General features: G+C 42.2%; 1 protein-coding gene across 5 annotated transcripts; it reads right to left on the reverse strand.

Annotated features, from left to right (window-relative positions):
• Positions 1-27,883, reverse strand: setd5 (SET domain containing 5). Of its 5 annotated transcripts, none has more exons than XM_072684629.1 (25): positions 27,454-27,883; positions 14,492-14,758; positions 12,959-13,061; positions 12,031-12,275; positions 11,412-11,470; positions 11,130-11,317; positions 10,945-10,983; positions 10,534-10,779; positions 10,272-10,420; positions 9,982-10,099; positions 9,697-9,806; positions 9,311-9,563; positions 8,942-9,022; positions 8,627-8,848; positions 7,976-8,323; positions 7,523-7,768; positions 7,287-7,407; positions 6,915-7,177; positions 6,648-6,704; positions 5,782-6,276; positions 4,739-4,831; positions 3,730-4,013; positions 3,496-3,641; positions 2,804-2,901; positions 1-2,520 (listed from the first exon to the last, which is right to left on the reverse strand). In XM_072684629.1, exons 2-25 carry the CDS (start codon positions 14,560-14,562, stop codon positions 1,924-1,926), a joined length of 4,632 nt encoding a protein of 1,543 aa, XP_072540730.1. In that variant the 5' UTR covers positions 14,563-14,758; positions 27,454-27,883; the 3' UTR covers positions 1-1,923. The 5 variants fall into 5 exon arrangements, with proteins under 5 accessions (XP_072540730.1, XP_072540729.1, XP_072540728.1 ...); XM_072684628.1 differs by having other exon boundaries at positions 11,130-11,314; positions 12,031-12,305; XM_072684627.1 differs by having other exon boundaries at positions 12,031-12,305.
• Between the last annotated feature and the right edge of the window lie 4 nt (positions 27,884-27,887).

Consider the following 27,887-nt stretch of genomic DNA (forward strand, 5'->3'; position numbering starts at 1 on the left):
GCAAATTTAGTGTACTATATTTTTTTGGAACAGTATATAACACATTTTTATGCAAGTACACATGATCATACATAAATGTTTTCTTGGTTGTTAACATTTTTTCTTCTGTAATTAAGGTGCTGGTAAATTTTGGGTCATGTAGTCTTTTCTTTTCCCCTCTGAAGTCTTCTGTAAAAGACAAACATTCATGTTAATTAGGGAGTACCCTTGTGTCTTTTCATAAATGGCGAAGGGGGACATTGACAGAAAAAGGTCAAAAGGTGTCCTAGGTGGTGACAAAATGAACCAATCCCCTCCCCCACTCTCTGCAAGGTCCTGTGACCAAAGGAGGAAAAATACCCCAAACAAACAAACAAAAACAAAACAAAAACCCCCTTTTCTGTTTATTTCCGGTCAACTGCAGATTTAGTCCGTCTCAGGTCCACCCAACAGACTACCAAGACAAAGACTACAGTTCCCAAGATGCAACAGAGACATCCGTTTCATTTTGTGAGAGATATTCAGTTCCAATCCGCTGGTCATCATGGCACAACTTGGTGACCTCACCGCGAGACGAATATCGGACGACAAACAAAAGTACAGCATTCTGTCAGAAAACAGACACTTCTGAAAGCAGCACTTTGCGTTAAAAATACTTAGTATGAGACCCAGCAGCTATCTTTTCGATTTCTGTCTTTTTTTTTCCTAAATCAAACCATTCAGCCACGGCTTCTCTCGTCCTCCCTTCAGTGGCGTACGGAATGCAAGGATTGGTCAAAGGGAGAGAAAAATAAATTCTCAACAATATGAAAATAAAAAAAATCCTGCAGGATTCAAAAAACTGTTAGGGGAACAAATCCTATAACGGAGTAAAAACAATATTTCTGCAGCTTACATTTCAAAACAGTCCTGTGCATTCCTAGTTACAAAGGTTTTTGCAACATTTACTAGAACCCCATTTCAAACAAAATGAAAATAAAACCAGTCCCATATGACAACGATATCTTAGAACAGGTTGATAGTGGGAAAACATGACACCGGGTTTCACACAACCCTAAAATCAATTCAAACAAAAACCGAGTTAACTGCAGCACCATAAGATCTGTGGTTGTCAAGTATTACAGAGTGAGTCTACAGATGTGGAGAGACCACCAACAAAAACAAAACAAATCCAGAAGACTTACTGAAAAAGAGACTTAAAAAGAAAACTGCAAAGGGCCGATCCAGACCCCCTTATGTCTCCTAGAAAACTAGTGATTGACGAGTTGACTGACTTAATCTGAATGGAATGATTAAGAGGAACGGGGACTCAACGGCTCTGACGGATGAAGCTAACAAACACTTTGCTTGGAGAAAAAACAAAAATCTGTGAAAAGTCCAGTGGACAGTTTGGACTCTGATGAAAGAGCAAATTGAAAAGCACCAAATGTTCTAACTGATCGGAGATGATCCAATCTGGTTCTAGATCATCAGCAGTATTTTTTTCCCCATTATTTCAGCACAGGTGCCTGAATTAATTTACACATTAAGTCTGTACATGTCTTCAAAGCACATGGGTAAATCTGAAATTACATATGATTTTAATCTGGATTCCTCTGAAACTTCTATGTATTGTTTAATTTTCACTGATTTAAAGATTACAATGATGTCCACATTAGACTACATGTAAAATGCAGAAATGCAGATTTTTTTGGTGAAAGAGAAAAAAAGAAAAAAGAGAAAAAAGGAAAATAGAGAAAGTAAGAAAGGAAACGATCATTACAAGAGGTGGAGTACGTACTCCTCACGTCTGTACATCAAGTTCCAACCCCTAACCCAGAGTCTTTCCACAGGTTTGGAGGTGAGGATGGCGACAAACACACAAATACACACATACGTGCACACCCACACAAACACTCACTCACTCATTCCCACTCTCACACACACACAAACATGCTTAGGATCCTAGTAGGTCCCAGATTGTGTCCGTACCCCTGAACCCTGCATAGGGGGCTGCTGTAAATGCCGCTGTGGGTAGTGCTGCGCACCGGAGGCTGAGAGAAGCCTGGAGCTGGCCTGCAGCACTGCCTGCCCGGGACTGCCTGGTTTTAGGCTTCGAACTGTAGCAGGCTGGGCTAGTCTGGATCCATGTGAAGGCTGGCTGCAAAGGGCAGCGCTGCTGTCTGTTTTGGGGTGCCCCTGACTTCTGGAGGACAGGCTAACAGACCCTGACAGAGTGCTGTTCAACAGGCTGGCTTTGAGATGGCTGCCAGAGTAAAGGTGCGCCATGTCCATCACGCCTCCTCCACTGCTGCCGTGGTGATGCAGAGCAACCCCTGCCTGCCTGGAGTCTACTGAGGAGGAGGAAGGGGCTGATGAGGAGAGTGCATCCTGGGGTAGAGGAGTGGGCGTGCCCAGCCGTGACGGATGGTAGCCCTGAACCACTGACGAAGAGGAAGGTGAAGAGGAGGCGCTGAAGGCGGGACGGAAGGGGGAGGAGCTCTGCTGGTGGTAGACCGGGCTTTCCAGATGTTGATGGGATTCTGACAGGTGAGGTGGCATCTGTAAAATGTCACGTGACCCATTGTTAACCTCAAGTACAAACGTACATAAACTGAAAAATTACTTTATACACCAACAACCGCCTAAACTCAGCAGTTCCTGGGGCTAGAGCTTCTTTTTACATTTCAGTATTTCAATGGGTTGTGGCTGGAATGGTGTCTTAATTAGCTTTTAGTTGGATTAAGTATGTTGGAGCAGAGAAAACATTCAGAACAAGGGCCTATGGGTACTTCACAACCAGTTTGGCGCCTCAAGTTAAGTTTGCTGAGTCATTAATTTTTACCTGATGCGGGTGGACAGATGGGCTGTACCCCTGAGGACTCCTCATAGGGGAAGCCAAAGATGAACTTGAAAGATCATACCTATCCCCTTCCACTCCATCTATGAACATAACACACAAACACATCATCACAATTAAAACATTTGATACATTTGATACTAAAAACCAATAAAACATCTGTTTACAAAAACAACCTGGGCATCCATCAATGGGTCTGAATATCAACAGTTCTGCTGCAGCTTTATTGTTAATTAGGCAAAGTCCTTTGATGTTAATAAGACTAGACAACCAGAGTAGTGTGTTACACACTTGTGAGCACACCGTGATATAGTGAGCACACATGCCTAGTGGTGGGCAGCCAGAATATTGCACTAAAAAAACTAAGATGCTGCCACATCATTCCCTGAGGAGAAAGACTCCTCTTCAGCATTTTGCGTTGTGAACACATGTGAACGGTTATCCTGTTACTAATTCAAAATGAAAACTACAGATTTTTTTTTGTAATGAAAAAATAATCAAATTCAATACTCATTTTTAGTCTCTTAACATACCAGTGCAGTCACCTAAAATAATATGACACCAGTGCTACATTAATATTTGCTAAGCAATGCTTTAATTTCTGGGATATTCTGGAAGTTTGCGCTACTGACAATGCTAATGTACACATGACAAAAGTTATTGCAGTTATTCCATACCTGTATCCTTGTCTCGGCTGCTGCTGTGCTCACTCGCTCCACCTTCCGACCTTTTAAGAACTCGATCCATTTTTATATTGCCTCTTAGAACCCGTTCTAAAACTCCCTGCCCCTCTCTGAGCCTCTCTACAGATGTTGGTACCATCCTGAAACAAAGCAGAAAATGTTAATCTCCATTCAGAGTGAACATGCATATCAATCTTTGGTGATCATGCACGGAAGTTCTCTTCTCACCACTGGCTGGAGTCAGGAGCACGGGGGCCGGAAGGTTGAGAGTGAGTCACAATGCTGGAGCTGAGGTCCGGGGGACTGACCTCCTCTATCTGTGGGAAGGCCTGGTGGGCTGGAGAGGAGAAGGAACTGTGTGGGGAGGCAGTGGACTGCAGCAGTGAGCGAGGCCCACCTGGGGACTCGGCACTGGGGCAGAGAGAGCTGGGACGGGTGGGGGTACCTATTGTGCCTCCAGGGTCGTGGTCCCGTGCTCCCTGCTTCCTCTTTCTGTACTCCAGTAGAGAGACCTGGAGAGATAGAGATGGAGAGAGAGAAGAAATACAACGTGTGAAAAGCTGACATAGCTCGAGAGCTTGAGACTGGCATTGAAGAAATGCATGGCACGCTCACACGCATAACCACATGCACAGCAATACATTTAAGACAATACCCAGGATGTAACATGTCACCATCCACTGGTTCAATGGAAATGAGAGTGGTACAGCATGCAGAAGTAACCATCACCGGTTCAGTTTACCCAAACACCACAAGTACTAAAATCTGTTTACAAACTACATGTACATTATCAAATTGCACCACTGTCAGAGAAAGCTGTGTCACAATATAAAACCTGTGTGTTTTTTTTTTTTTACTTCACCCACACCCACTTACAAACACACACAACACAGAGACTGTCACAGATTGTCTCAACACAGAGACAATGAGGCACACTTCTCAGTACATTTGATTAAGATACATCAAATAGGCTTTAATAAAAAAAACAATAATAATAAAGAAAAAAATCTATTAATTTAAAATGTCATATCAAAAGTTACTAATAGCGCATGGCATGTAATTTTTTAACACATGAATGATGCACATGTTGTGTATGTCTGTGAAAAACAGTACACAATGGTTTTATGCATGTTAAGGGAATTCGGGGCAGTATAGGGGACAGAGGCGCATTGTATGCTAATGCAAAACAATATCCACATGCACACTTCTAGATGGAGGCCATGTATGTAATATTCACCATATTCTGCCCTGGCTTGAATTCGCCCCTTACAGTTAGTGCCTGGTAACCAGGCAAGCCTGACAGCTGACTAACGCCACTCCCCATGGCCCTCTGCCTTGAAAAAAAGTGGAAAAGAGAAGACTTTGCAAAATTTTCAGGGGAAAATTGTTTGAGGAATGCATGAAGTATGAGGCAACAGGAGAAGGAGAAAAGTGGGGAGAGAACAAACCATTGGCAAGAACCTTTCGCCCTGATTTGGCTTCATACAAAGAGAAAAAAGACATCACTTTTACGTGAACACGAGGGATACAATATTAAAGCAGGAATCTACATTTTTTCACATTCTGCAAGATTTCTGTCTATTAAAATGTTGTATTATCCTACAATCACAAACACACTCAAATTCAAATAAACACTGACAGATTACAAAATCAGTCACTACAGTTTGAATTTCATTTGTTTTACTATGGAACAGGAATGAATCAAGTGGGAGACTGAATGAACAGACTTCTGAAAATGATGAATGTCTGTTCTTAATACTCTGATTCACACCTTATTAGCAGGAAATAATAAGCCTTCACTGTAAATGACCCCTCTCTCCTCAGGAAAGTCATCTGTGGAGATGCAAAGAGCCCAGTCAAGCCTGCAGGCTTTATAGCTCAATGGAGTGAGAGGCATTGCTTTGACCTTTCTGCACACAAGGAGTGATAGCTCACAGAATGTAGTTTTAAGGAAGACAGCCGAAGCGTACGTAACTGACGGGTTAACATTAACAGTCGTTAAATAATTTTGTAATCATTCTCCAGTTTAGGAGAACAAATTTACACAATTTGTCCTCTTAACCCAAACATAGATCAGCCAACATATGTCTGACCTGACTCCACAGTTTTGCACTGGTTTTTAGCTCCAAAACAAAAACAAAATATTAACAGACACCAATCACACCTTGGCTGATTAACACCACCTTTAGCTGTGGGACTAAAGGGAGTACTGCTTATAAATTTTTTTTTAAACTTAAAGTACAACATATTGTGCTGATATCCGGAGGTGGGTGTACTTGCCTTCTTCTTCTGTGGTGGATTGCTGGTATGAGGTGGTGTTCCACTGTCTGGGTAGCTGCCCCCGAAGTGAGGCTCTGGAAAGGGTGAAAGGGAACCAGAGCCTGTCTCTGCATGCAAAGCCTGGCCACTCACAGTGCTGAAGTAGGACTCAGCAGGAGAGAAGCTGCCCTCTGACTGTGAGTGACGCCGGTCAGTGACTGGGCCAGTGGTCAGGTTGGCGTTGAGGGGAGAACAGGTGTAGATGAGGTTAAACTCTGTCCTAAAGACCTGCTCTCGAGCCTGAGCCTCATTTGAGCGTGAGCCCAAGGAAGCATCACTGGTGTTGGATACCGGGCCTGGAGTAAGGGAGCTCCCACCTCCAGATACACCCAGAGTGTCTGGGATAACCAAGGAAAAGTCTTCAGACACAGGTGCGGGACTGCCAAGGCTAGAGGTCATTGAAAGGTCTGGGAACGTAGGGATCCGTGGCGTATCGAAGTCTGGCCGCAAACAGGGCTAGAGAGAGAGTAAAGAGGCATTAGATTGTTACGCATAAGACAGTCAGTGCATTGCCAGATCGCCTTTTTTATGTACATCAACATCATTATTACTAATATATATCAATATATAGTAATATTACCAGTACTACATCTACTTTAGTATAAAGGATATAAATTTTATTTTATTTTTTTTACACAAAAATGAGCTAAAAATTATACTGTAATACTGCACCCAAGCACAAGTGGGTGCAATGACTTATGTAAAGAGAGCTTGATTCAAGAGATTTGATCATCAGTTATAAAATGCATACTCTTAACTCTCATGATTGTTTCATAATCTGTTCTGTTCAGCCAGTCATATAACATTTTTACACACGTGTGTCTCACCTCTGGAGAAAGAGACTCTGATCTGTGTACAGGTGACGTCTCTGGAGATGAGATGTTCTGTGGAGGAGAGCAGTTATTCCTTTAGTGCATTTACAATTCACAGGAAAACTACAGTTTTCTGAACACAGTAGAGTCAATACAGGTAATGTTCAGACTGTGGTAAAGTGGAGTTGGCTGCAGAATTTGAAATGAGAGGTGCAAAGGCCACCTTGTGTGTGTTGACCTGAACCAGAGCCAAGACAACTGATGATGTGTGGGTATATTTACCTCAAACTGCAGAGGTGTGTTGCAGCGGCTGGCGGGAAGAGAGGGGAGAGGAGAGTAGGGGAGCATGGCGCCGTTCTGCCTCTCCTCCTCAGCTCCTAAATACAGAGAGCAGGAGGTGAGAAGTGGGTGCAGCGAACTGATGGAGGGATCCGAGGGCAGTGGCGGCGTGATTGGAGACAAAGGTCGCAGCAAAAGGTCAGGAGGTGGGGCCACTGTCTCTGGTGCATACTTCGACTTCCTCTTTTTAAAGGGTGCCGTCAGTTCTGTGCAAAGAAAAATAGAATGAGAGAAAGGAGAGGCTTTGTAGAATATTAAATATCCTCTTACATATAAGCCACTACGTGTTTGAAAGATTTGTGGACAGGGTTTTACCAGGTCTGGAGGTAAGGGAGGCCGTGCTGCTGCTGTTACTTTGGTGTGAAGAGTTGGACTCAGTTCCATCCTCTATGGAAACAGACGACATGCTCTCATCGTGCGCCTGCTTTATCCACCTCTGCTCAAACAGAAGAAATATGTATTTACACCAACAGTAGTAAAATACTGAATACTATAATCATATCAGTAAAATGCTGATATGACTATCAGGTAGTTTGTCCTCTCCTGCTTACCTTCTTGCAGGAGCCATATGCAGGGTCAACAGTGAGTGGCCGGCGCCGTCTCTCTGGGTTGAAGGGTGAGCCAAAGCGGATGTAGTGTTTGGGGGTGGTGCAGATGAGAGGTGAGTGCGAGAGGCCTGGCAGCATATTGAGTGTGGTGGCCAGCACGGTAGGGTCAGTCGTGATACGCAGTGGCCGTTCCACAGGCTCCTCCACACGCTCTGGAGCCTTATCGTTTAGCCACTCAGTCACCAGGTACTAATAACAGAGCAAAGGCAAAACAGCATGACAGAATGCAGTTATGTATTATATATTAATACTGTTTAAAAGGGAGCTTCAGAAATTATGTTCCAACACACATGGGTCAAGCTAAAGATCTAATTCAGATGTGTTAGAACAGGGGAGACACAGTGCTGCTCTAGTGGTTGAGACCCTCCAGGCAGTAGTTATATAACAAAACCTTACCTTTTTAGTTTTTGGGTATCTCACACCGGCCTTGCTGCCTAGTGCTGCAGAAGCAGTTCCACAGCCATCTCCATCCTGCAGTTGCCCAGCCCCCAAAGCCCCATCTCCGAGCCCCAGCTCCCCCGGACCAGCTGCACTACCACCCTCCTCACCTCCAGCTGCCCCAGCCTCAGCCGCTTGCTGAGCCAGCAGAGCCTGTCGCTGCCTGCGCGCCCGCTGAGCTGAGCCAGAGCGGTAGCGGGAGATGCGACTCTTGGGTCTGGGTTTTGAGGAGCGTGTTGGGGGAGGTTTTGGGGCAGCAAGAGGTGTAGAGGGGGTCTTTTCTGATTCTGACACTGTTGCTGGGTCCTTACAGAAAAGAAGGAAGAAAAATCAATAACCATAAACATTTGAGTGTTTCACCAGCCATTTATCTACACCTTGGAAATTAGGAACACAAACCAACTTAAGTGCTAGGAAACTGTCAAAATACAAACAAAATATAAATATAAATAAATATAAGGTAATAAAGTAATCGTTTGCTAACAGCTTTGCTGTCCGAATTTACAGTAAAGTACAAACACAAACACAAAGCATGTCAAGTAATCTTCCTCTGGCATTAATTTAAGGGTAAAATATGAGAGGAGATGGGGAAAGTGAAAGTGAACTCACAAGAGCGAAAGATGTCCGGCGTGTGCAAACTCCTGTCATTGCTGTGTTTGGAACAGGGTTGGCCACTATGGGAGATGAAGCCTCACCGTCCTCAGGCTCCACCCCTTCCTGCTTGGGGTCGTCTGGCCCACCCCGTTCCATGCCCTGAGAAACACGTTTTCTCCGCCTTTCCAAATTCTCAAACACATGCATGATGGCCTCAGCTTTACGGTCCTCTCTTGACTGCAAAAGAGAACACCGATAACATTAAAACAAAGTGATTCACAAATATCACCTATCAAAAGAAAAGTGAAATTAAAACGTAGTGCTCCTTACCCGTCTGCCTGATATAAGGACTCCGGTTTCGTCTACCTCCTCATGTCCCTCCTCTTGCTTCATTCCATCGAGCAGACCCTCCTAAAGAAACAACAAATAACAACAAATCATGATCACCATAATAATAATCAACAACACCATCTTTAAGAGAAAGTAAACCTAGACCATCTGAAATCTGTGAATTACTTAGAGTTCTATATAGTGACCTAAATATTTGACAACATAGGATTTAGCTGGATAACTTGGACTTGGAATGGGAATGTCCCATAGCTCTCCTCTTGTTGAATAAACTTGAGTTTTGGCTAGCCAACACAGACCTCTTGCACTGTGAAACACCCCCCTTTCTACCACCCTCTCTCCCACACACACCTCTGCATCACTAGCTCCTTGTGTCTCCCCATGTTCATCAAGGAGATGGTTGCTATCGTCAGACACGCCCCCAACGCCTCCACTCCCTTCTAATTCTCTTCTACGTGCCCGTCTCCGGCGAGTCTCTGCTCCTGGCAGGGTAGGCAGTGGGTGCTGTGATGGAGGCAGCATAGACTCTGACGGGCTCTGGTTATGCTTCTGCACCGGGCAGTTCTGGTTGCCTTTATGACATGCACAGTCCACCTTATAATTACTGCAGAAAAGACAAGCAGAAGAAAAAGTCAGTTCACAGTTGTTCACAGGCATCATGTCTCCAGAAATGACTGATATGATGGGGGGGGGATAAATAAATAATTTAAATAAATAAAACAAGAGCTTGAACTGACCAGCTGTTGAACTCATAGTCAAAGCCGATTGTAACCTCAGAGTCTTTAGAGATTCGGGTTACAGCATAGATACACAGGTGAATCATACCCTCTGCAATCATATGCCGCACCTGTGTGGACAATCGTGTGAGGAAGACAAAAGATGAGAAGCTGTGACTCAAAATTACATGAACCTTACATGATGGTTTAACACTAAAGGCAAGTTGATATTTAGTGACTTATTACAACACTACATTTCCATCTGTATCTAGATTAGCTTCACTGATCCTTCCTTTGTCTACTGACCTCAGCATTGGGCGTACAGGATCTCCTGATGAAGCGAGCATCATTGCCAAATGTCCGAGCATCCACACACATCTCCACCTCATTAAACTTCGAGTAGAACAGGACAAATGGGTACGGCCTGAACAAAAGAAACAAACATGGTCATTATGTCTCTCGAAAAGGGTCCATAGCCAACATGAATGAATAACCCACTTTAATACAATTTTGAAATCTATTTTATCATCAAAATATAACCATACAATAGTGAATCACCAGATTTATTCGATACTGCTGTATACACAAACACTTACTTTTTGAAGAAGTGGCCATTGACCTCAAACTGCTGTTTCAGCATGACTTTGCCTCTGTACTCAATGATGAGTGTGTCAGACTCCAAATCACGTGCTGCTCGCAAGATCTTCCGGTGTTTTTGGACACGCGTTACACGGCCCAACTGCAACTATACCGCACACACAAACGCACAAGTTATTTTTTTGCTCAGAATGCCACAAGTCAAAAGCAAATACAAGGTCTGTCTATCTGACACCACTTCAAACAGAGGAAGCACTTTACCTGCATCTGAGAGCTGAGCACAGTGTTGTTGCAGGCCAGCTCTGTGCGGTTAATGGTGTCCATGGTGAGGGCTGTCGGGCTTTGTGAATTCTTGTTAGCGGAGTGGTGGAGCTGGAGAAGCATTTGAACATCAGCGCTGTACTGGTTGGCCAGGGCCTCCTCGTACTGGTCTGTCCACTGACGAATACGTGTCTCCCAGCCTTCAGCCGTGTTCTCATCCAACACACTTGCCTCACTGGTTGAGTTCTAAAGAGAAGCGGAGGAACAAATTAAAATGTTACAAAGTTGTCAAATTTAAGGGCAGGAAAATACTAATGTCAGAAACTAAAATCTTTTTTTTTTGGGTGGTTTGTCCATGTCCACGCCACTGTGCTCTCTGCTAAGAAACAGTCATAGCAAGAGCGCTCTTACCTTCATCCTCAAGGATTTTCTGGAGCCTTCTCTAAAGGCCTGTAGATTAAAACAACTTAGATCAGAGAATGCAATATTTCTACAGTATATATGCCATGTGGCTAGTAATACAGGTGTACAGCACTGACCCAGTGTGACCCTACATCACTTAACAGTGTGACTGAACCTTCAGTGAGCGTGCATACCTTGACCTTCTTTGCTTTAGGGGTGGCTCGTGTTTTCTCAGTGCTCTTCTTTCTCTTCTTGGCTTTACTGCGTTTGACTCGGTTGACAGTGAGGGTGATGCTGGTGGGTGTGTGCTGAGTGGCTGTGTATGACACTGTGGCAGCAGACACCTCCTCATCTCCACTTTCTGTAGCACTGCTCTCTCCTACTGCCAACACAACACACGCAGCGAGCACATTATTGGATGGACACACAAACAAACCAATAAAACTGACCTTGTGTGTCTGTGTTGTGTCACGTACCCGACACATTGTCTGCTTTCCGGCGCTGTCCATCCAGCCCTTTCCTCCTGTCCAGACCCCTGCACACACCACACAATTGAGATTAATCAAGATTCTACTGACAGGCATGAAATGTTAACATGTGATACTTAAATCATTTTCAAATTACATAAAATTCATAATTACACTTACACAAGTACTACATATAAATTACAACTTATTTTTAATGTACATTCTGTTCAGATATCTGCATTTCCAACATGTCTTCTAACAAATAAATAAGTAAATAATATATAAGTAGTAGTAGATTATATAGCAGCAGTAGCAGATTGTACATTATGAAATGTATAATGAATGTATTTTTTAATTAATATATTATTTCATTTATGGTTTTTATGTAATATTGTTTGATGACATTATTGTCAATGTACAGCCTTGTTTTGAGGAGAGGAGGATATTTAGCTTTTTTGAGAAAAAATGCAGACTTAGACTTCCAAATTTTATGTAAACGCAATCCATTTTGCAATCCGTTATGCGATGTGACAACTTCAGACATCTTATGGTTTATAATAACTGAACTAAAATGTGGTATTAAACACAAGAGGTCACCAAGCAGGCTGCAGATATGTGCTCCTCTTACCTGCAGCTCTCACATTTGATGAGGTAGCCGTCCGACATAAGGCGGCACTGGCACCAGCCTGCCGGCACAGCACCCTCTTCCTCCTCCGACGAGCTCTCGCTGTCGGCGGAGTTGTCAGGGTCATTGGCATGGAAGCGGGATCTGGGGCGGCCCAGGGCACCGTTGAATTCCAGGCGGGGAATGATGGTCTGAGAGAGCGGGGAGGCGGGAGGGGTAGGAGGGGGCGGCGCTCCATAGTTATGATCCTGACAACACACAACGGAAGACTGTTGCATCTTCAAACAATGGTGTTCAGGCATGAGAGAAAGAGAGGAGAGAGAACGAGAGAGAGAGAGAGAGACAAAGGAAGGAGGAAGGCGGGGGATAAAGAAGAAAGCAGGGAAGGAGAGAGGAGGAGGTGGGAATGAAAATAAAACGTGGCATTCAAAAATCATGCAGGATTCAGCAGTTACAGAGTGATATTTGAACATGGTTGTGAAATGTTTGGTGCAAGACAACTTTAAAATCAAGAATGCATTAAATTAGCATCTCATTTTAACATAACCTATTATAGATAACATACATTTTACTTCAAAACTTCCTTTATCATAAATAACACGGTAGTAAGGGTGGAAATTACTTAAAGCCCCCTTAACATGACTCTACTGTGGCCACGTCTGCATTACAGATGCATCACAACAAAATTCCCAGTAAGATCGTTTTTCTGCGTTCGCTTGACATTTACACTTAAAATATTCCATTTCAATAAATTTACTGAAGCAAAATAGAATTATATAAAATAACATCTTCTACATTTACATCAACTAACAATAACCACTTATAAACCCTATTAACTTTTAAAATATATTTTTCATCCAAAGTATCACGGATTGCAGTCCTATTAATTTCTCATTAAAGCTCCACACAACACGAATGAAGCAATACTCACAGCATAAGGTAGGCCGCGGTAGCCATGATTCTGTGCGCTCCCACAGCTGTGGTTAGAGTATGTCTTCTCATTCACTGCAGGGCTCGCTTCCACTGACTCAGGACTACAAGGAGATGATAAGGGACTTTAGAGAGGGTGACTTTAAGTAGTTAAAAAAAAAAAACACTAGTTCTGAACCACTGATCTAAAACTTACAGAGGCTAACATAACCGAAACAACAAGGGATCCATCCTTTTAACACCCAACACCTTTGCAGATCTGGCCACTAGGTGGCAGTACAGCTCTAAAAACAAAACATGAACTGCACTAAATGAAGGAATGGTTATGGTTCTCTTATGTAACCTCCAACGCCTACGAAACAGGAACTCTCCTCCTTTTCAACAACATTACACCCTGTAAGCTGAAAGAGACTTGAGCAATTTCATCATCTTTCTAAAGATGTTCATATGTTTCTCATACATGTTGATTTCTAAATCACCAGCCAATTTATATGTAAAGGTATACAAGAGTGGAATTTTCTTCTGGTCTGAGTAGTAAATAGTTCAATTTAAATCCACTGTTTCTAAAAAGATAAGCAATAAATGCTTTTTAGCAAAAAAAAAAAATATATATATATAATATTATATAATATTATATAATTATATAATATTATATATATTTACATAAAGAACACCATGCACTTTGGGGATGATTTTATGTATCATCTCTCAGATAACCAACAATAGCAGGCTGACTGCATTTGTTTTATTTCAATTAGTTTTTATTTTAAACTGCAAAAACTGCACTTCATACATTTTACTATTCATCTGATTGTTTGCAAAACTAACATGGAACAATTTTTCCTTGCTATTCTGGTGTTGCTATTTGCTGTAGTGCATCTTTCATAACTCCATAACTAAAGATCAGGACTGTGGTTTGCTGTTGGATTCCACTGCTAGTTAGTCATACTAATGATGACCCTTGAGTATACTGGAGGGGTTAAAATCTCGACAATGGTGTCAAGTCATTCACACTGTTCACACTGGCCTGTTGGATGTAGTGCCTCCAAAGAAAGAATGTTTACCGATTCACTTGATTAAACTGCAATCTCTGTACTACTGTTTTATGCTGAACTGTTAAAAGAAAGGTTGTAGATTTAAACAGTTAATTCTATTACAATTTTATCCACACCCCATGACCAAAATCTACATGGCCAAAGCCATAACTTCTCTGACTGTTTTTCACAGTGTGCTAGATGTTCTCTCACACACCAGGAAAAATCCCCACCCTTAAGAGGAAGAAGGGCAACAAGACTGAGATTTGTATTGTTTAGACCTTAACATCAGAAATATCTGAACACTTATTATTGAATCATATTATTGAATCTTTTGAGGTTTCAGTCTTTCAGCCTTTTCAGCAACTACACACACATACAGCTTGAATTTCTACTAACCTCAAAGCTCTGCATTCTTCTCATTCACATGCATGCACGCACATGCGTGCACACACACACACACACACACACACACACACACACACACACACAGTACTTACTCTGATCCGGCGGCCATGTCTGTGTAAGGTGTCTCAGGTGTGGTGACTCCCAGTGCGATTGCTATGCTCATGACTTCAAGCACAGCGCCGCAGGGGAGGGGGGAAAGGGGGAGGGAGGGGGGGATAGGGATGGAGGGACAGGGGGAAAGGAGGAAAGGAGGGGGAAGGAGGGAAGAGGGGATCACGAGGTCCGGATGGCAGCGACAGACCACTCCAGAGGTGGGGCGCCGCAGTGCCACTCACAGCACCTTACGCACATCAGGAGACCTAGACGGAGGTAGAGAGAGGGAGGGGGAGAGAGAGCAGAACTAGGCATGAAATTTAGAATACTGCTACATATGGTCAGAGCAACAATTATGGGCCAAAATACATATTGCTTGCTTTGCTTTTCTCTTTAATGAGCAACAGCTTTAAGCAGTAAGCTGATGGTACACAAACACCAATGTGAAAGTGCCTCCGTCACCCATCACGAAGGGGAATTCCAGAAAACTGTCAGGTGGGGGCACAGGCGCTCTGCAGATACACTTTACAAGGTTTGGCACACAACACTTCAAACACACCACCACACACTTCCAAACGATGACCTTACTCTAAAACTATTAGTCACTGGTCCAGAGCAGATTCCTGAAACTGACCAAAACTTCACAATACTTTCCTGCTGTCTATTATAAATCACCAGCAAAACATTCTCCACCGGTGGCCTGTCAGAGCCATAAAGAGTCACAAAGATTAACCTCACTGAGGGTCATCAACAAGCATCACACATACTAATTTAGAACTTTTAGCAGACCTTTATTAATACACAGCTTTAAGATCACACTACATTATATTTAATATGATGAGGTAGCTACTTTCAGTGTTCAACAACTATAGATATGTCAGAGAAACAGGCCTTTCCATCAAATTAAAGTACTTGAGGCAAAGTAACAATGAATGCTTTGATTTAGAAATCTAATTTCTACTAAATTAAACTATAGCACTTTTTAAATGTGCACTCAATGTCAGCTACATAAGCACATGAGAAGAAAACATGCACAACAAGGCTTTGCTACCCATAAGATGCAATTCTTCTACTGCACTGAAGGGGGGCAGAGCTGTGTGTAAGATGACTTGGGCACGTCTGTCATTTTATTATGCTTATTATCCATAGATTGGAGTATCAAAGGTGGTGAGGGCAGGATTTGTGTGTTTAAAAAGAACAGAGTTGTTCATTAGAATTGCTGACTGGCTATTTATGGCTGTAGCTCTGGTTGGATTGTCAGAAGTCAATCAATCAACAATCATCTCTAATCAAATCTGGAGAGTGTTGCATCATTTGCAGGTCATTTAAAGGGAGTTGTCCTATCCTCTGAAGCTTCCCCACAACACCAGACCAAAGGTAAATAAAAAACATTAAAAAAATCAACCTCAAACTAAAGCTTAGAAAAATCATTCTTCATTAATCATTCCAAAAAAAGTTAGGAATGCAGGAAACAGGAGAAATGACACTGTATTTAAACAAAGAATGATTCATAAAATGCAAACCACATTTTAAAATCTATTACGATCACTGCGCTCTCTCTCTTAGACTGGATCAGGAAGTACAGGAATGAATAATTAACCATAATCTAAACACAAAACTTCACAGCAACTTTAAGGCCGTGTCTACTGACACACATGCAAAGACATTTTTCACCTCCTATCAGGAAGCATCTTAGCACCCGCATGCACTGCGTTCTAGAACATGTCCCCATAGATACGGTTGCTAACGGCCCATAGTTACTGCGGACAAGGACTCTGTGGAAGTGAGCTGCCAGCCCTAACACCATCTTAACAACACGCTTGTGACACGTCAGCTTCGCTTCTTCTTTAATCTTCTAATAAATCAACAGTGCAGTAACTAAAGCCACTTTACTGAGTTGTCATTACAGTCACGGATCAAAGCTAGACTCAGATTTATATTCAATTAAAGGGCAGGGCTGACATTTTGACAAATAAAGTGATGTTTCACTTGTTTGGCATGGAACAAATGCTCTAAGTGGATGCTTTGCTTTTTTCTTTTTCCCGTAGGTCCATTTTCTCTCTTCTTGTAAAGCCAATTTCACATACAGAAGACAAAAGCAGCCTCTTCGTCTAAATTAACTACTAATTTATCAGCACTGATGGTATTCTACGAAGCTGACACTAAACCAAATGTACTTGGTAACCGTGCACGCAACAGCTAAAAGCTAGCCAGGCAATGTCAAAACAAGGGTGTTGTAATGCTACACTATAAACTATAAAATACTGTAGTATTTGAGATGTGTACAGACAGTAATTAAACAATTACTGCCATTGTACAGACGTGTAGATTTGAATGATATTCCTAACCAATATCTGAAGACACATGTATATGCAACGCGAGCTACTGCACTAAAGGCTCTTGCCGTATTTGTGCACGGGAAAAAAAAAAGTTTCCCTGTAATGCTAATCCAGGTTTATGCAGTCCCAAATTCTACATTTTATAAATGTTTATGTATGTATTACTATGTGCAGATGTGTGTGATAAATATTATATAACACTGAACCAGAACTTCCATATCTGAGAGTCTCTATATTACATGGTTAAGCCTCTTTTTAGTACAGCCTTTACTAAAGAGGTCCAAAAAGACCATAAGTTAATTACATTTTTCTGTACTTTCATTTGTGCTCAAGACATCGAATATTGTTTACTCATGCTCACAATTTTTCCCTTCGTGATCTCACCAATTCAACTTATCTTGGGGAAGAAAAAAAAACCTTATCTCGAGAAGACATTTGTTCTCACAAAAAACAAACAAACAAGCAAAAAATAAATAAATAAATAAATAAATAAATAAAAAAAATCAACATGTAATGCTGAGATCACAAGACAAGTAAGGTGTGATCATGAGATAATGGTAAAGAAAACTATAATTAACTCAGGTCTTTCATACTCTACACTTTCCAGTTCAGTAAAATGCAAAATGTTTATGCTAGGCTAATGAAGTTCCACACACAATTTTCCCATGTTTGTGTTGTACAAAGATCAGGGCCAACCATCAGCAATAATAACAATAATAATAATAATAATAATCCCTTCCAACTGTCAGAAACGTTCGAGAGTGATTAGCAGCTTCCCTCCTGCTGGAGATTTGAAAAAAACAACACTTCTGAGATTCTCTCCTGGCCAGTTCCAAACAGCTGTTTTCTACATTTGTTGGGAAACCTGTCAGAACGTAGTTAGACTTTCCTCAAAGGTAACCTTTGTCACCTAATTCAATGATATGTTGACCTAAACTGGGCACAGACCAATGCCAAGTAGCTCAACTAGTAGCACAACTGAGACCCTCTGCTGGGACTGAAGTTTAGGTCTCAGTGGTGGGAATAGATGCAGTGTTTTTCTCTGCTTGTTGATATAAGCAATGTGCTAATTAAACCTAAAACTGACTAATGATAATTCATAGAGATGCACTGATCTTAGACAATGGATCGGTATTGGCAGAGATCCTGACCTCATTAAAAGGATCAGATGTGAAAAAGGAACCGGATCAAATGCGTCATACATGACTGATACACAGTGAACATTGTTTCTTAGTCATGGTGGTTACAAAATCAAAACATTCATTCATGAATTCATTATTCAGTAGGATACTTTGTTAAAGATGAATTAAGAATTATCCCTTGAACGTTCCAGAACTCCATACAAAAGAAATTAAATTAATTAACAAACAAACAAAAAAACTAAACAGAAAATATAATCTTTATGGGATATAGAGAGGGCCATTTCATAGTGGAGGAGAAATGTATAAGCAACAGTATTTGTGGCATATATGATGCAGCAAATCATGGGTGGCATTACTGCATTATGTGGTTGACTCAAACTGAAACGCCCACTGCTGGCCCTTCACTACTCAAAGTGACAAGAAATCACTGGAAAGTTCCCACAAACATTTAGTAATGTGAAATTAAAAAAAACCTGCAGCTCATTCACACTTTATAGTTCAACTTCCTAAAAAAACAGGCGTCAATGAAGTTGGGCAAGATGTGAATACATGTGCTCCTCCAAGAATACAGGAGGGGGAGGGTAAGAAAAAAAAGTCACAACTTACCAACAACTCACAAAAAATCACACACACACACACTACACACATACTCTGACATCTGTTCTAAAGGACACACACACCTGTTTGTGGCATCAAAGATTTACCAAAAAGCTATACTAAACTGCAAATCAGACAAAGAACAAAGATCTGCGGGAGAGAAAAGTGCTGAAGAGAGAGATATGACCGAAAAGGCCCTTTAAAACAAACACACAACATCCAATACACTTTTAAAAGGTGCACTAGGGACAGTGAGCACACATACACACCCAACTCCAGAACCCGGCGAGGAGTTGGGAGTTTGGTGCCTTGCTCAAGGGCACTTCAGCTGTGGACTGAGGGAGGAGACAGTCTTCACTCTAACCATTCAGCCACGACTGCCCCATATGCCTTTTCATCAACTCAGTAAAATACGGTCCAAAAATAATCTACATTAATAAGCTATGTCTGTGTACTTTTTGGTATTTTGGACAAAAAACACCATCACACAATTTAGTAAACAACAATTACTATCCACCGTTGTTCCCGATCTCATCTTATTCTCTCTCTCTCTCCCCATTTTCCTGTTCTCCTCTCCTGAACACTGGGCTCAGACTGCTTACTGACAGGCTCCTTCTTCATGAACACACACAGACAGTGAGACAGTACAGACACACACTCCAGTTGGGGAAAACAAAGGCCACTTTGGAGAGAGGAAGATGGGAGACATAACATTCATCAGAAATCTCTTCTCTCTACTTCAGTCTTTAATTTTTACATTACCCCAACCCCTTTCAGCTCACCCAACACCTCTGGCCCTCCTCACACCCTACAGGAGCTGTAGTAAAAGATGAGTGTTGAGTGTTCAACTAAACAAAGCAAGATAACCGTTTATTAAAATTACATTACCAACACTTATACCCAGCAATGCCTATTTTTTTCTGTTAACCCTGTGATAATGCTAATGCTCACTGAATTCAGGTTTCTATCCAATCCTGCTACATGTGTTTGAACTAAACCAGAACAGACATCAGCAATCAGGGGCTGCTCAAAGCTTCAATTTCTTCAGACCTTCAAGATCACCCTCCCCTCTCTTCTCTTGTTCTCTTTCTCTACTCACACAAAAGACAATTTCAGTGGCCAACTGAAACTTATAAAGAGCTTCTACTAAAGTAATCCTACAGTGTCCCCAATGTGCACTATTTATGTAGAAATATTCTTAAATACAATAAACAAGGGCCAGAACTGTGTGTGCCATCACGATTATTCACCCTGAAAGAAAACACCTCGGCACACTGCAGAGGTTCACAGCTTGGAGTCCATTTAGGAGAAAAATATTCACTGTCCCAACACTGAAACACAACTCGACCTAGCTCTAATATCTAGCCCGACATGCGCGCGCGTGCGCACACACACACACACACACACACACACACACACACACACACACACACACAGAGAGATGACATCATCTCCCTCTCCTAGCAATAAGGGGGTGGGGGGAGCTTCCCTTCCCTTCTGCTGTTGTCCTAACCAGTCCTTACTCTTTCATTTCTTCTCTTCTTCTACCATTCCTGATTTTCTTATCATATTATATAATGCGAAATATAGACCAATGTTACCATAGAAATATGGACACCCCAGTCAAACCTTTAGTAAAACTTAAGGTCTTTCCAGCATTCTTCTAGACTCATTCTACATATTAAAACTATACAAACAGGATTAAATGTACACTGGGTATTGGGATAGCTCTCCCTTTCCAGGGGGCTCCTCTGTGATTTTATTTCTGTCCAGATTGGCCATGTCTATGTTTTTCTCTCTCGTCCTCTGAGAAAATTACAGGCTGAACCAGCTGCGTTTTACTAAATTCAGCAAAGGGCTGATCTTTTTAGTTCCGTCCAGAATCACATCCCTGTGTTGTGAGATGTTGTCTCACATGGGGAAAGAAGGTTTTCCCCATGATGCTTATACGAGATCAAACATTTTCTAACTTGTGAATTAAAAGATTTGAGACAAACTGTCGTTGGAACTTCACTTTGTCCTTAACAGGAATAAGCAACAGTGTTTTCACGACTGATAAGATGCAACTTTTGTGATTGTGATCATATGACAATGATATGCAAACCTTCAGGCTAGAAACTCTGGTATAAAAATCTGGTAAGATTATTACCATAGGGATGTTAGTTTCATTATTGAGAAGATGTGTGAACTTTTTATTACAGATGTCCACCTGATAAAGTAATCCAATCCAAATAGGGCTTAAGTTATGACCAGAGATCACCACCCAGTAGACTACATACACACGAATAGGGCTTAAGCGCAGACAATGCTCGCCGATTCAGATGCTGGAGATACATCCGTCAAAACACACCACTCTCTACTGAACAAAGTGTCTGCCCAAATTACAAAAAAGAACTGGTGGTCAGGACAGATTTAGCAACAATGGTGGTCATAAGACACGCGTCATCCAAACTGCAGTCCTCTCAACGCAATCTGTGACTTTAAACTGTACAAAACGTGTTTGGTCAAAACCCAAACCAGTCACCTGAGAAAAAAAAATGATGACATCAGCCTTTCCACCTCACCGTCTTGCTCAAACACAAATATGCATCATGCTGCCTGGGAGGACATTTTGTCACAGGCAATTATGTATAATATTTCCATTTCTTTTTGACAAGAGAAACAGGAAGTTAGTACAAGTGCAAAGGTTACAGCAAAGGTTGTTACTCTGGCCTGTATAACCAGCCATACTGAGTTTACCAGTCCCTAAAACCTGAGCCGAAAGACTCTGCTAACAAATCTGTGCCTTTTTGCCTTATGAACATGTTATCTCCAAGTGCTAATATGAGATCTGGTTTACATATTCAAATCAGCAGCTAGGGGCTCTGGAGAAAGACTGACAAGTTTTGTTTTTCTGCCTTAGTTAAGACAACTGCTGTATGAAACAACTAATAAGAAAGCAAAATATCACAAATCAAAAGGAAATAAAACAGTTTAACACTGTTAAACTTTCCAAAATATGTCTATTCACAGACATTTATATATCTATTTTCTATCCAGTGTAACATTAGTATCAGTCTGGGCTTACACAGGCAGGCCCAACACAGGGCAGCCAATCAGAATGGAGATCAGAAAAATCAGCATTTTGCTCCCGGGAGCATAATTTTACTGCGCGGTCACAAATAAAAAATTTCTACTAACTATGACTTGGGTTACCAATGTTACACAGTTCTTGCGAAAGGTAATGTGCATGCTCCTCCAAAGTTTCATAGTTCAGTAGCACTGTTTTGGGCCGGCGTGGCAATGACAGAGACACCATTCTCCCAAATACAGTCAGTGTATCATCAAATGATTTATATAAAAATAACATAGCATATGGGCCCAAAAACAAATCAATAACACCAGATGTGTTTTAATATAAAGTGACACATTGTTACTCCACAACAGATTTTATATTCTCACCACACTGAGCTCAATAATATCAAGAACATCTTAAATGAGATACCTTTGCCTTTCATGAGACCCCACCCTTTTGGACAACAGGTTTTCTCGCCCTCAAACCTGATAAATACAAAAATTTAAAAAGTACTTTTTTTTTTTTTTACTTAAGTTTCTCTGAAATAAAGAGGCAAGAGGATTGCAAAAGTCAGAGAAGCCCTTGAAGTAAAATGGCTGCTTTTGCCTTCACAAAAAAAGAAAAGGAAAGAAGAAAGAAGGCACACTGCAGACTGAAAGAAGAGACATGCATGTGCCTGTGTGGACACAGTAGAGATAGGAGAGCGGGGGCAGGGGCTCAAGGTGAGTTCTCTCTTCCCTTCTCTTTTGATACGAAATCTTTAAGCCGTGGCAGTTTCTGGATCACAAAAATAACGGATATGTTTCCACTCCAACCTACTGTTTGTCAGACTGCACCTGAGGCGAACGAGAAAGGAAGGGGAGGAAAGAGGCATGCAAATTGTCCTGTGATTTTTTTTCCATGCTCTGTTTTTCTCCCAGGAACCTTTGCTCTTCGCTGCACAGGAAAACATGGAGCGAAGCCATAAAAACACCACCCCCACCGACCTTAAAACACAAACATATGTGCACACGCAGCGTCCAATCTATGGAAGCACCTTCTGCGATTGGCTGAGAAACTCAGAAACTGCTCCAATCCGAAAACGGCAGGGAGGCAGGCGTCACAGCGCCATGTTTTTAACCCTTGTAGTGTAGAAGACAGCCACAGACACGTTCAGAGCAGCTGCTGACTATCAGAGCCAAGATGGGGCTGCCCCCTCCCTCCCCAACATACTGAACATACCAGCTTATATGAACATTTTTGGAGCTTTTATGGAGGCATGTTCAGATTAGTATGGAACAATTATTGATCATGCGGTTTTGTGATCATTTCGATAAGGTTAAAAAAAGAAACCGCTTTTAGCAGCCTCTCAGGATGCACAGCGCAGATATTCAATATTTTGTGTGTACATATGCATCAGAGCCCTTACTGAAGCCTAAACATATGCACACACGTGGCATATCAGCCACAGCGTTAAAACTACCTCCCTAATATCGCGTAGGTCCCCCTCATGTTGTAAAGACAGCTCTGACCCGTAGAGGCATGGACTCCACAAGCCAGCATTAACATCACCCATTTTTGCTACAGTAGCTCCACAGAGGGGCTATCCTTTGCTCCCTATGTGCACCAACAGGCCTTGGGCGACGTCTAGCCATCATAATTGTCAAAATTGATCGGTTTCTTATGTTTGCTCATTTTTCCTGCTTCCAACACGTCAACTTCAAAAATTGACTGTTCATTTGCTACCTAATTTGTCTTCATTTGCTGCCTAATTAAATGTCTCCCCTTGCCAGGACCATTAATGATTGTTGATCTGAACTATGTATATTCAGTGGGAACACACATAATCATATCATAATCATATCATATACTGCACTACAATACCTGCATTTTAACCCTACATATATCAATGTTAGGATTTCTCCAACACTTTCAATTTCCGAATTTTACAAATGGCACTACACTGCTGTCTGCATTACCCTAGATTTTCTATATCTAACTAGCATCACAGTGAAGTTGAACACGTATTCAAAGAGGATTACAAATGAATGCTAATTAAAAAAAACAGACGCATCACACACTAAATTCAATACGATGTGATTTCATATTAAACAATCATCCTTTGATACAGATATGACTTCCATTTTATCACGCATCCCTCCTAGCCACACGGTGCCCAACTCGTGTATTCGCCAATGCAAACAATGAGCAGAAGGATTGTGCTGGATCCTACTCTCATCAACGACATCTCTTCATCCTCATATCTCGCTCCTCTGTAAAGCTGTCACCCCTCACCCTCCTTCCTATGAGCTGGAATCCTGTCTTTCTCTGCTGGCGGTGGACCAGCATCATATTTCAAACTCAGTCCCTCTGTGTGTCTAATAAACAGCTCCTGAGGAGCTCTGCATGGTTCTCAAATGTTTCCCTCAGTTATGTGGCCTTTTACACGGTTTCTCTTGTACAAATCCACACAAATATTCACTCTGAACAGCCTTCAGTTTCACGTTGTGCACTAAGCTTCACAAAAATAAATCTCGTGTTCCCCCAGGAAGGACGCAAAAAAAGCTCAAGAATGCACGAGAAAGACAGCAAAAGCAGTAAGGGAGAGCGGAAGAGCTAGAGAACGAGCGCGAGTGAGCGAGCAAAAGAGAGCGAGAGAGAGGGCTAGTCCTGCCCCTCTGACTGAACATTCCTTCAGATCGTCATGTTACAGCAGAGAGAGGGAGAGAGAGAGAGAAACAATACAAATAAAAAAACTAGGAGGCCCACTTTTGGGGCAACAGTATGCAAGAATAAATCCAGGAAATCCAAGCCATACTTAATGTTCAACAGAGCCTGTTTAAAAAAAAAAATGCCAAAGCCTTAAGAAAGAGCACTCTTTCACTTTTGGTTTGCTACCACATTGAGGCTGTATCCTGAACCAACAATCTTAATAAAAATGCAACCAATAAGCTACACACGCTTAGACGATATAAACAGGCCAATTTTTTCAATATTGTTCAAAACACATCTTGAGACCAAGCAGGTGAGGCCCTCAAACCGCCCTTTTCTTCAAGACCTGGTTTAACTGTATGTTCAACAATTTTTAGGTTTTCTTCTGGGCCGATTTTTCCCGTGTCTCAACCATTTGTGTGTTTCCTTCGAGCAGATTTGTTCTTTGTCTCTTCACAAAAGCTGCGTGGCTTACTTAGATAACAAGTCGGGTGAGTGAGGGAGAGAGCTCGAATTTCATGTGGTTAAGGGCGGCCAAAGCAGCAGCAGAGACTAAAATAACACATGGAAACATATTCAGAAAACGTGTGGCGTGATCAATCGTATGCAACCACGCTCACACAGATGAGAAAGGAAGGAAGGAGACCGAGCAACGGAAAGGGAGATGAATATGGTGACGGTGGTAAAACTCCAGGTTCGACATGAACTCCAAGCCCACGTCATGTAAAGGCCTGCCACCCTGTTACACACACACACACACACACACACACACACACACACACACACACACACACCCCATTACCCTTGAGCTGGGTCTCAGGCCTTTTTTTCTCTCGAATATTCAAACCTGTGTGTACCATCTTATGCTTGTGCCAGTTTTCCCAAACCCAACACCAATGATGAAGCTCATCTTTCTGGACCAACATCTAGAAAAACAGCAGTGTTACCTAACAGGTAATCACCGACTGCACTTGCATTGGCTTTTCAGCAAGAAACAGACACACTCAATCATATGTTCACTCTCAGACATCTTGAAAGTGGTCGACAATGATAATATACAACGTTCTGACTTCTCACGTCTGGTCGTTAGCTTTGGAGGACGAACAGGGTCTGTGTTGGTCAGGTCCTACTGTCCTTTTGGAGCTCAGGCTCGTCTGCGAAAACGGATTTGCTGCGTAGCAGCACCAAGTGTTTCAGGCACTACTATAGACAGCCTTTGTTCATGGTCAATGAAAGAAGGGGTCCTGGTAAAATCGAAATTAGCCATTAGCAAGCTTGACATGACCTGTAATGACATGCAGACACACTCGTTTGGAACAAACGCATACAAATCACACACTGCTCGACCTGAGTTACATAATGTTGCTGTAACGATAGTCAACGCTTCTTGAGTAACGTTATTTCCCTCTAGAGACTTCTTAATAGAGCACGACACTGTATATTCCAGGTTGTATTACTAATTTCTAAAAAAAAAAAAAAAAAAATGATTACTCTGCCCAGATAGCATGTCTGGTCGGACAGATTTCATAAACTCGGGGTGTTAAAGGGTGAGTTCTTATAATAATTAAACAGGAAAGTCCCTGTTGGAGAGGGGGAGAGAGGAGCAAGCAAATCGTTAGCCATTCCACCCTCGCTCGCCCTCTCTCTCTCCCCTGTCGTTTCGACTCACTTGTTGTTGAAATAAAAATGGAGGCTAAAAAAGGAAACGCGAGCTCCCCTCAGAAATACCACCCATTTCTCATCGCCGCCGCCGCCGAAGAGGTTGGGGGTTGGTGGATGGGGGGAGCGGGGAGGAGGAGGAGGAGGAGGGGGAGAATGAGAAAAGCAAGTCACCGTCCTAAGAGTTGGCATTATGTTGGCTTGCGAAAGAAAGTTCAACACATGATACCAAACCTATGAGCCCCTTTACTTTAAGTGTCCTTAACGAGACGGAGACGCAAACAAACTGAGCATAATCGTGTCCACAGGACATGCATAACAAACAAATCAACACGAACACAACACGCCAGACGAGCAAAGCAAAAATGAAGCAGGAATTCACATCAAACATAAGTTAAATATCAAATTTCTCGAAATTAATGACACCAGAAATAGTGACACGACCCACAGTACTGAAAGAAACCCGCCCAAAGTCGCTGAAAATCAAAACAACATTGATCTCTGTAATTCACTGCTTCGTCCACCACAAACAACCTCGTCTTTCGAGAGAATTCATCCCACTAACACAGCCTCCAACTGGAAATGCAATCGGGTACACTAAACTTGGCTCTTCTGACCTGAACACTGAGGTTACTGGGCTTGCTATCCAGACAAACTCCATGAAATGTAGCTATAGCTAACTAACAAGCTCCTAATAAAACATGTTCTGTGTAAAAACCCACTAAACCAACCCTTCTAAAACGGCTCGAAACCCAAACCCACATTTCTTAACAGTTTCCTTTGCCTAGTTTGCAAATCCCACATCTCTCAAAAATAGAAATGGGAAAGACAGGCGTTACAAGACTGTGAACCGATCGAGGCTTCCCGACAGAAAGCGTCCCCCAGCTAACAGCTCCCGAAGTAAGAGGAAACTCCTCAGTTTACCAGCTACTTCAGAGGCCAAATCTAACCGATTTATCATCAAATGTACTGCATGTTTACATATAATCCGTCGTCTTGGCTGATAACAGGGTTGTAAACATGTTATATCGGTATAAAAGTGCACACAAACACCATAATATAAGTGCAAAACATCAAATGTTTACATCGGCAGCTCTTATGAAAAATGCAGCTCCCATAACACGAGGACCTGGCCACAGTATTGTGAATACTGGCCGTATCAAGCGACAAGTAGAAAATACTAGCCAGATAGCAAGCTAGCAGGCTAACTGGGACTGTTAGCTAGCTAAACGAACATGAACTAGCTATCTATCTATCTAATGTTGTTGTGAAAACCGCCCGTGTGTGATTCCGTTCAAAAGACCGTCGAGGAAAATAAGAAATAAGTGCGGAGACCTCGCAACAACTTAGGCGCATAACGTACACATAGGGCCAGCTAGCTGGAGAAGCTGCCAAGTTAGGCTGTAACTTTGGCCATTAGTGATGCATAACAGCCTAATACTTGCAAAAATCACTGAAATGAAAACATAAAAACTTACCCAGCCCGTCATTCCAACTCAGTTCAGATGAAATATCCTATTTTGATAAGCGACCGTGTTTAAATATTCCCACATCAAGGCGGATCAGACTACGAGGCCTCTTCTTGCGACCTCGGCTTTTCCTGCACGCCGTAAGCCGAGAGGCAGCTCCCTCTCCGGGGTACCTTCCAAACTTCCCAGTGTCCCTTACGCGAAGGGTGAAAGTTTCATACCCTCTCCTGTTTGGGCCATTGCACTTCCTTCGAATGTTATTTTGAATCCCTACTGGCTGCATCCATTTATGTTGTTGTTTTACACCAATTATGCTCGATATTTATATGGGGTAGGTACAGCTCTGTGTGTTACAAGGCTGTGATTCTATCCAGGTCCTTAACATTTGCAGAGGCGCCCATCCCCCTCCTCACCGGCACCGACCGCGGCTCCCAGCGAAACTG

Source organism: Salminus brasiliensis, chromosome 7 (genome assembly GCF_030463535.1).
Source record: "Salminus brasiliensis chromosome 7, fSalBra1.hap2, whole genome shotgun sequence".
NCBI classification, from domain to species: domain Eukaryota; kingdom Metazoa; phylum Chordata; class Actinopteri; order Characiformes; family Bryconidae; genus Salminus; species Salminus brasiliensis.

Coding starts and splice junctions, on each gene's coding strand:
- setd5 (XM_072684627.1), bottom strand. CDS start 14,562: ATGAGCATAGCAATCGCACTGGGAGTCACCACACCTGAGACACCTTAC. Junction 9,023..9,310: donor AAGGAGCTAGTGATGCAGAG/GTGTGTGTGGGA, acceptor TTGTTTCTTTAG/GAGGGTCTGCTCGATGGAAT. Junction 7,769..7,975: donor GATACCCAAAAACTAAAAAG/GTAAGGTTTTGT, acceptor CTCTGTTATTAG/TACCTGGTGACTGAGTGGCT.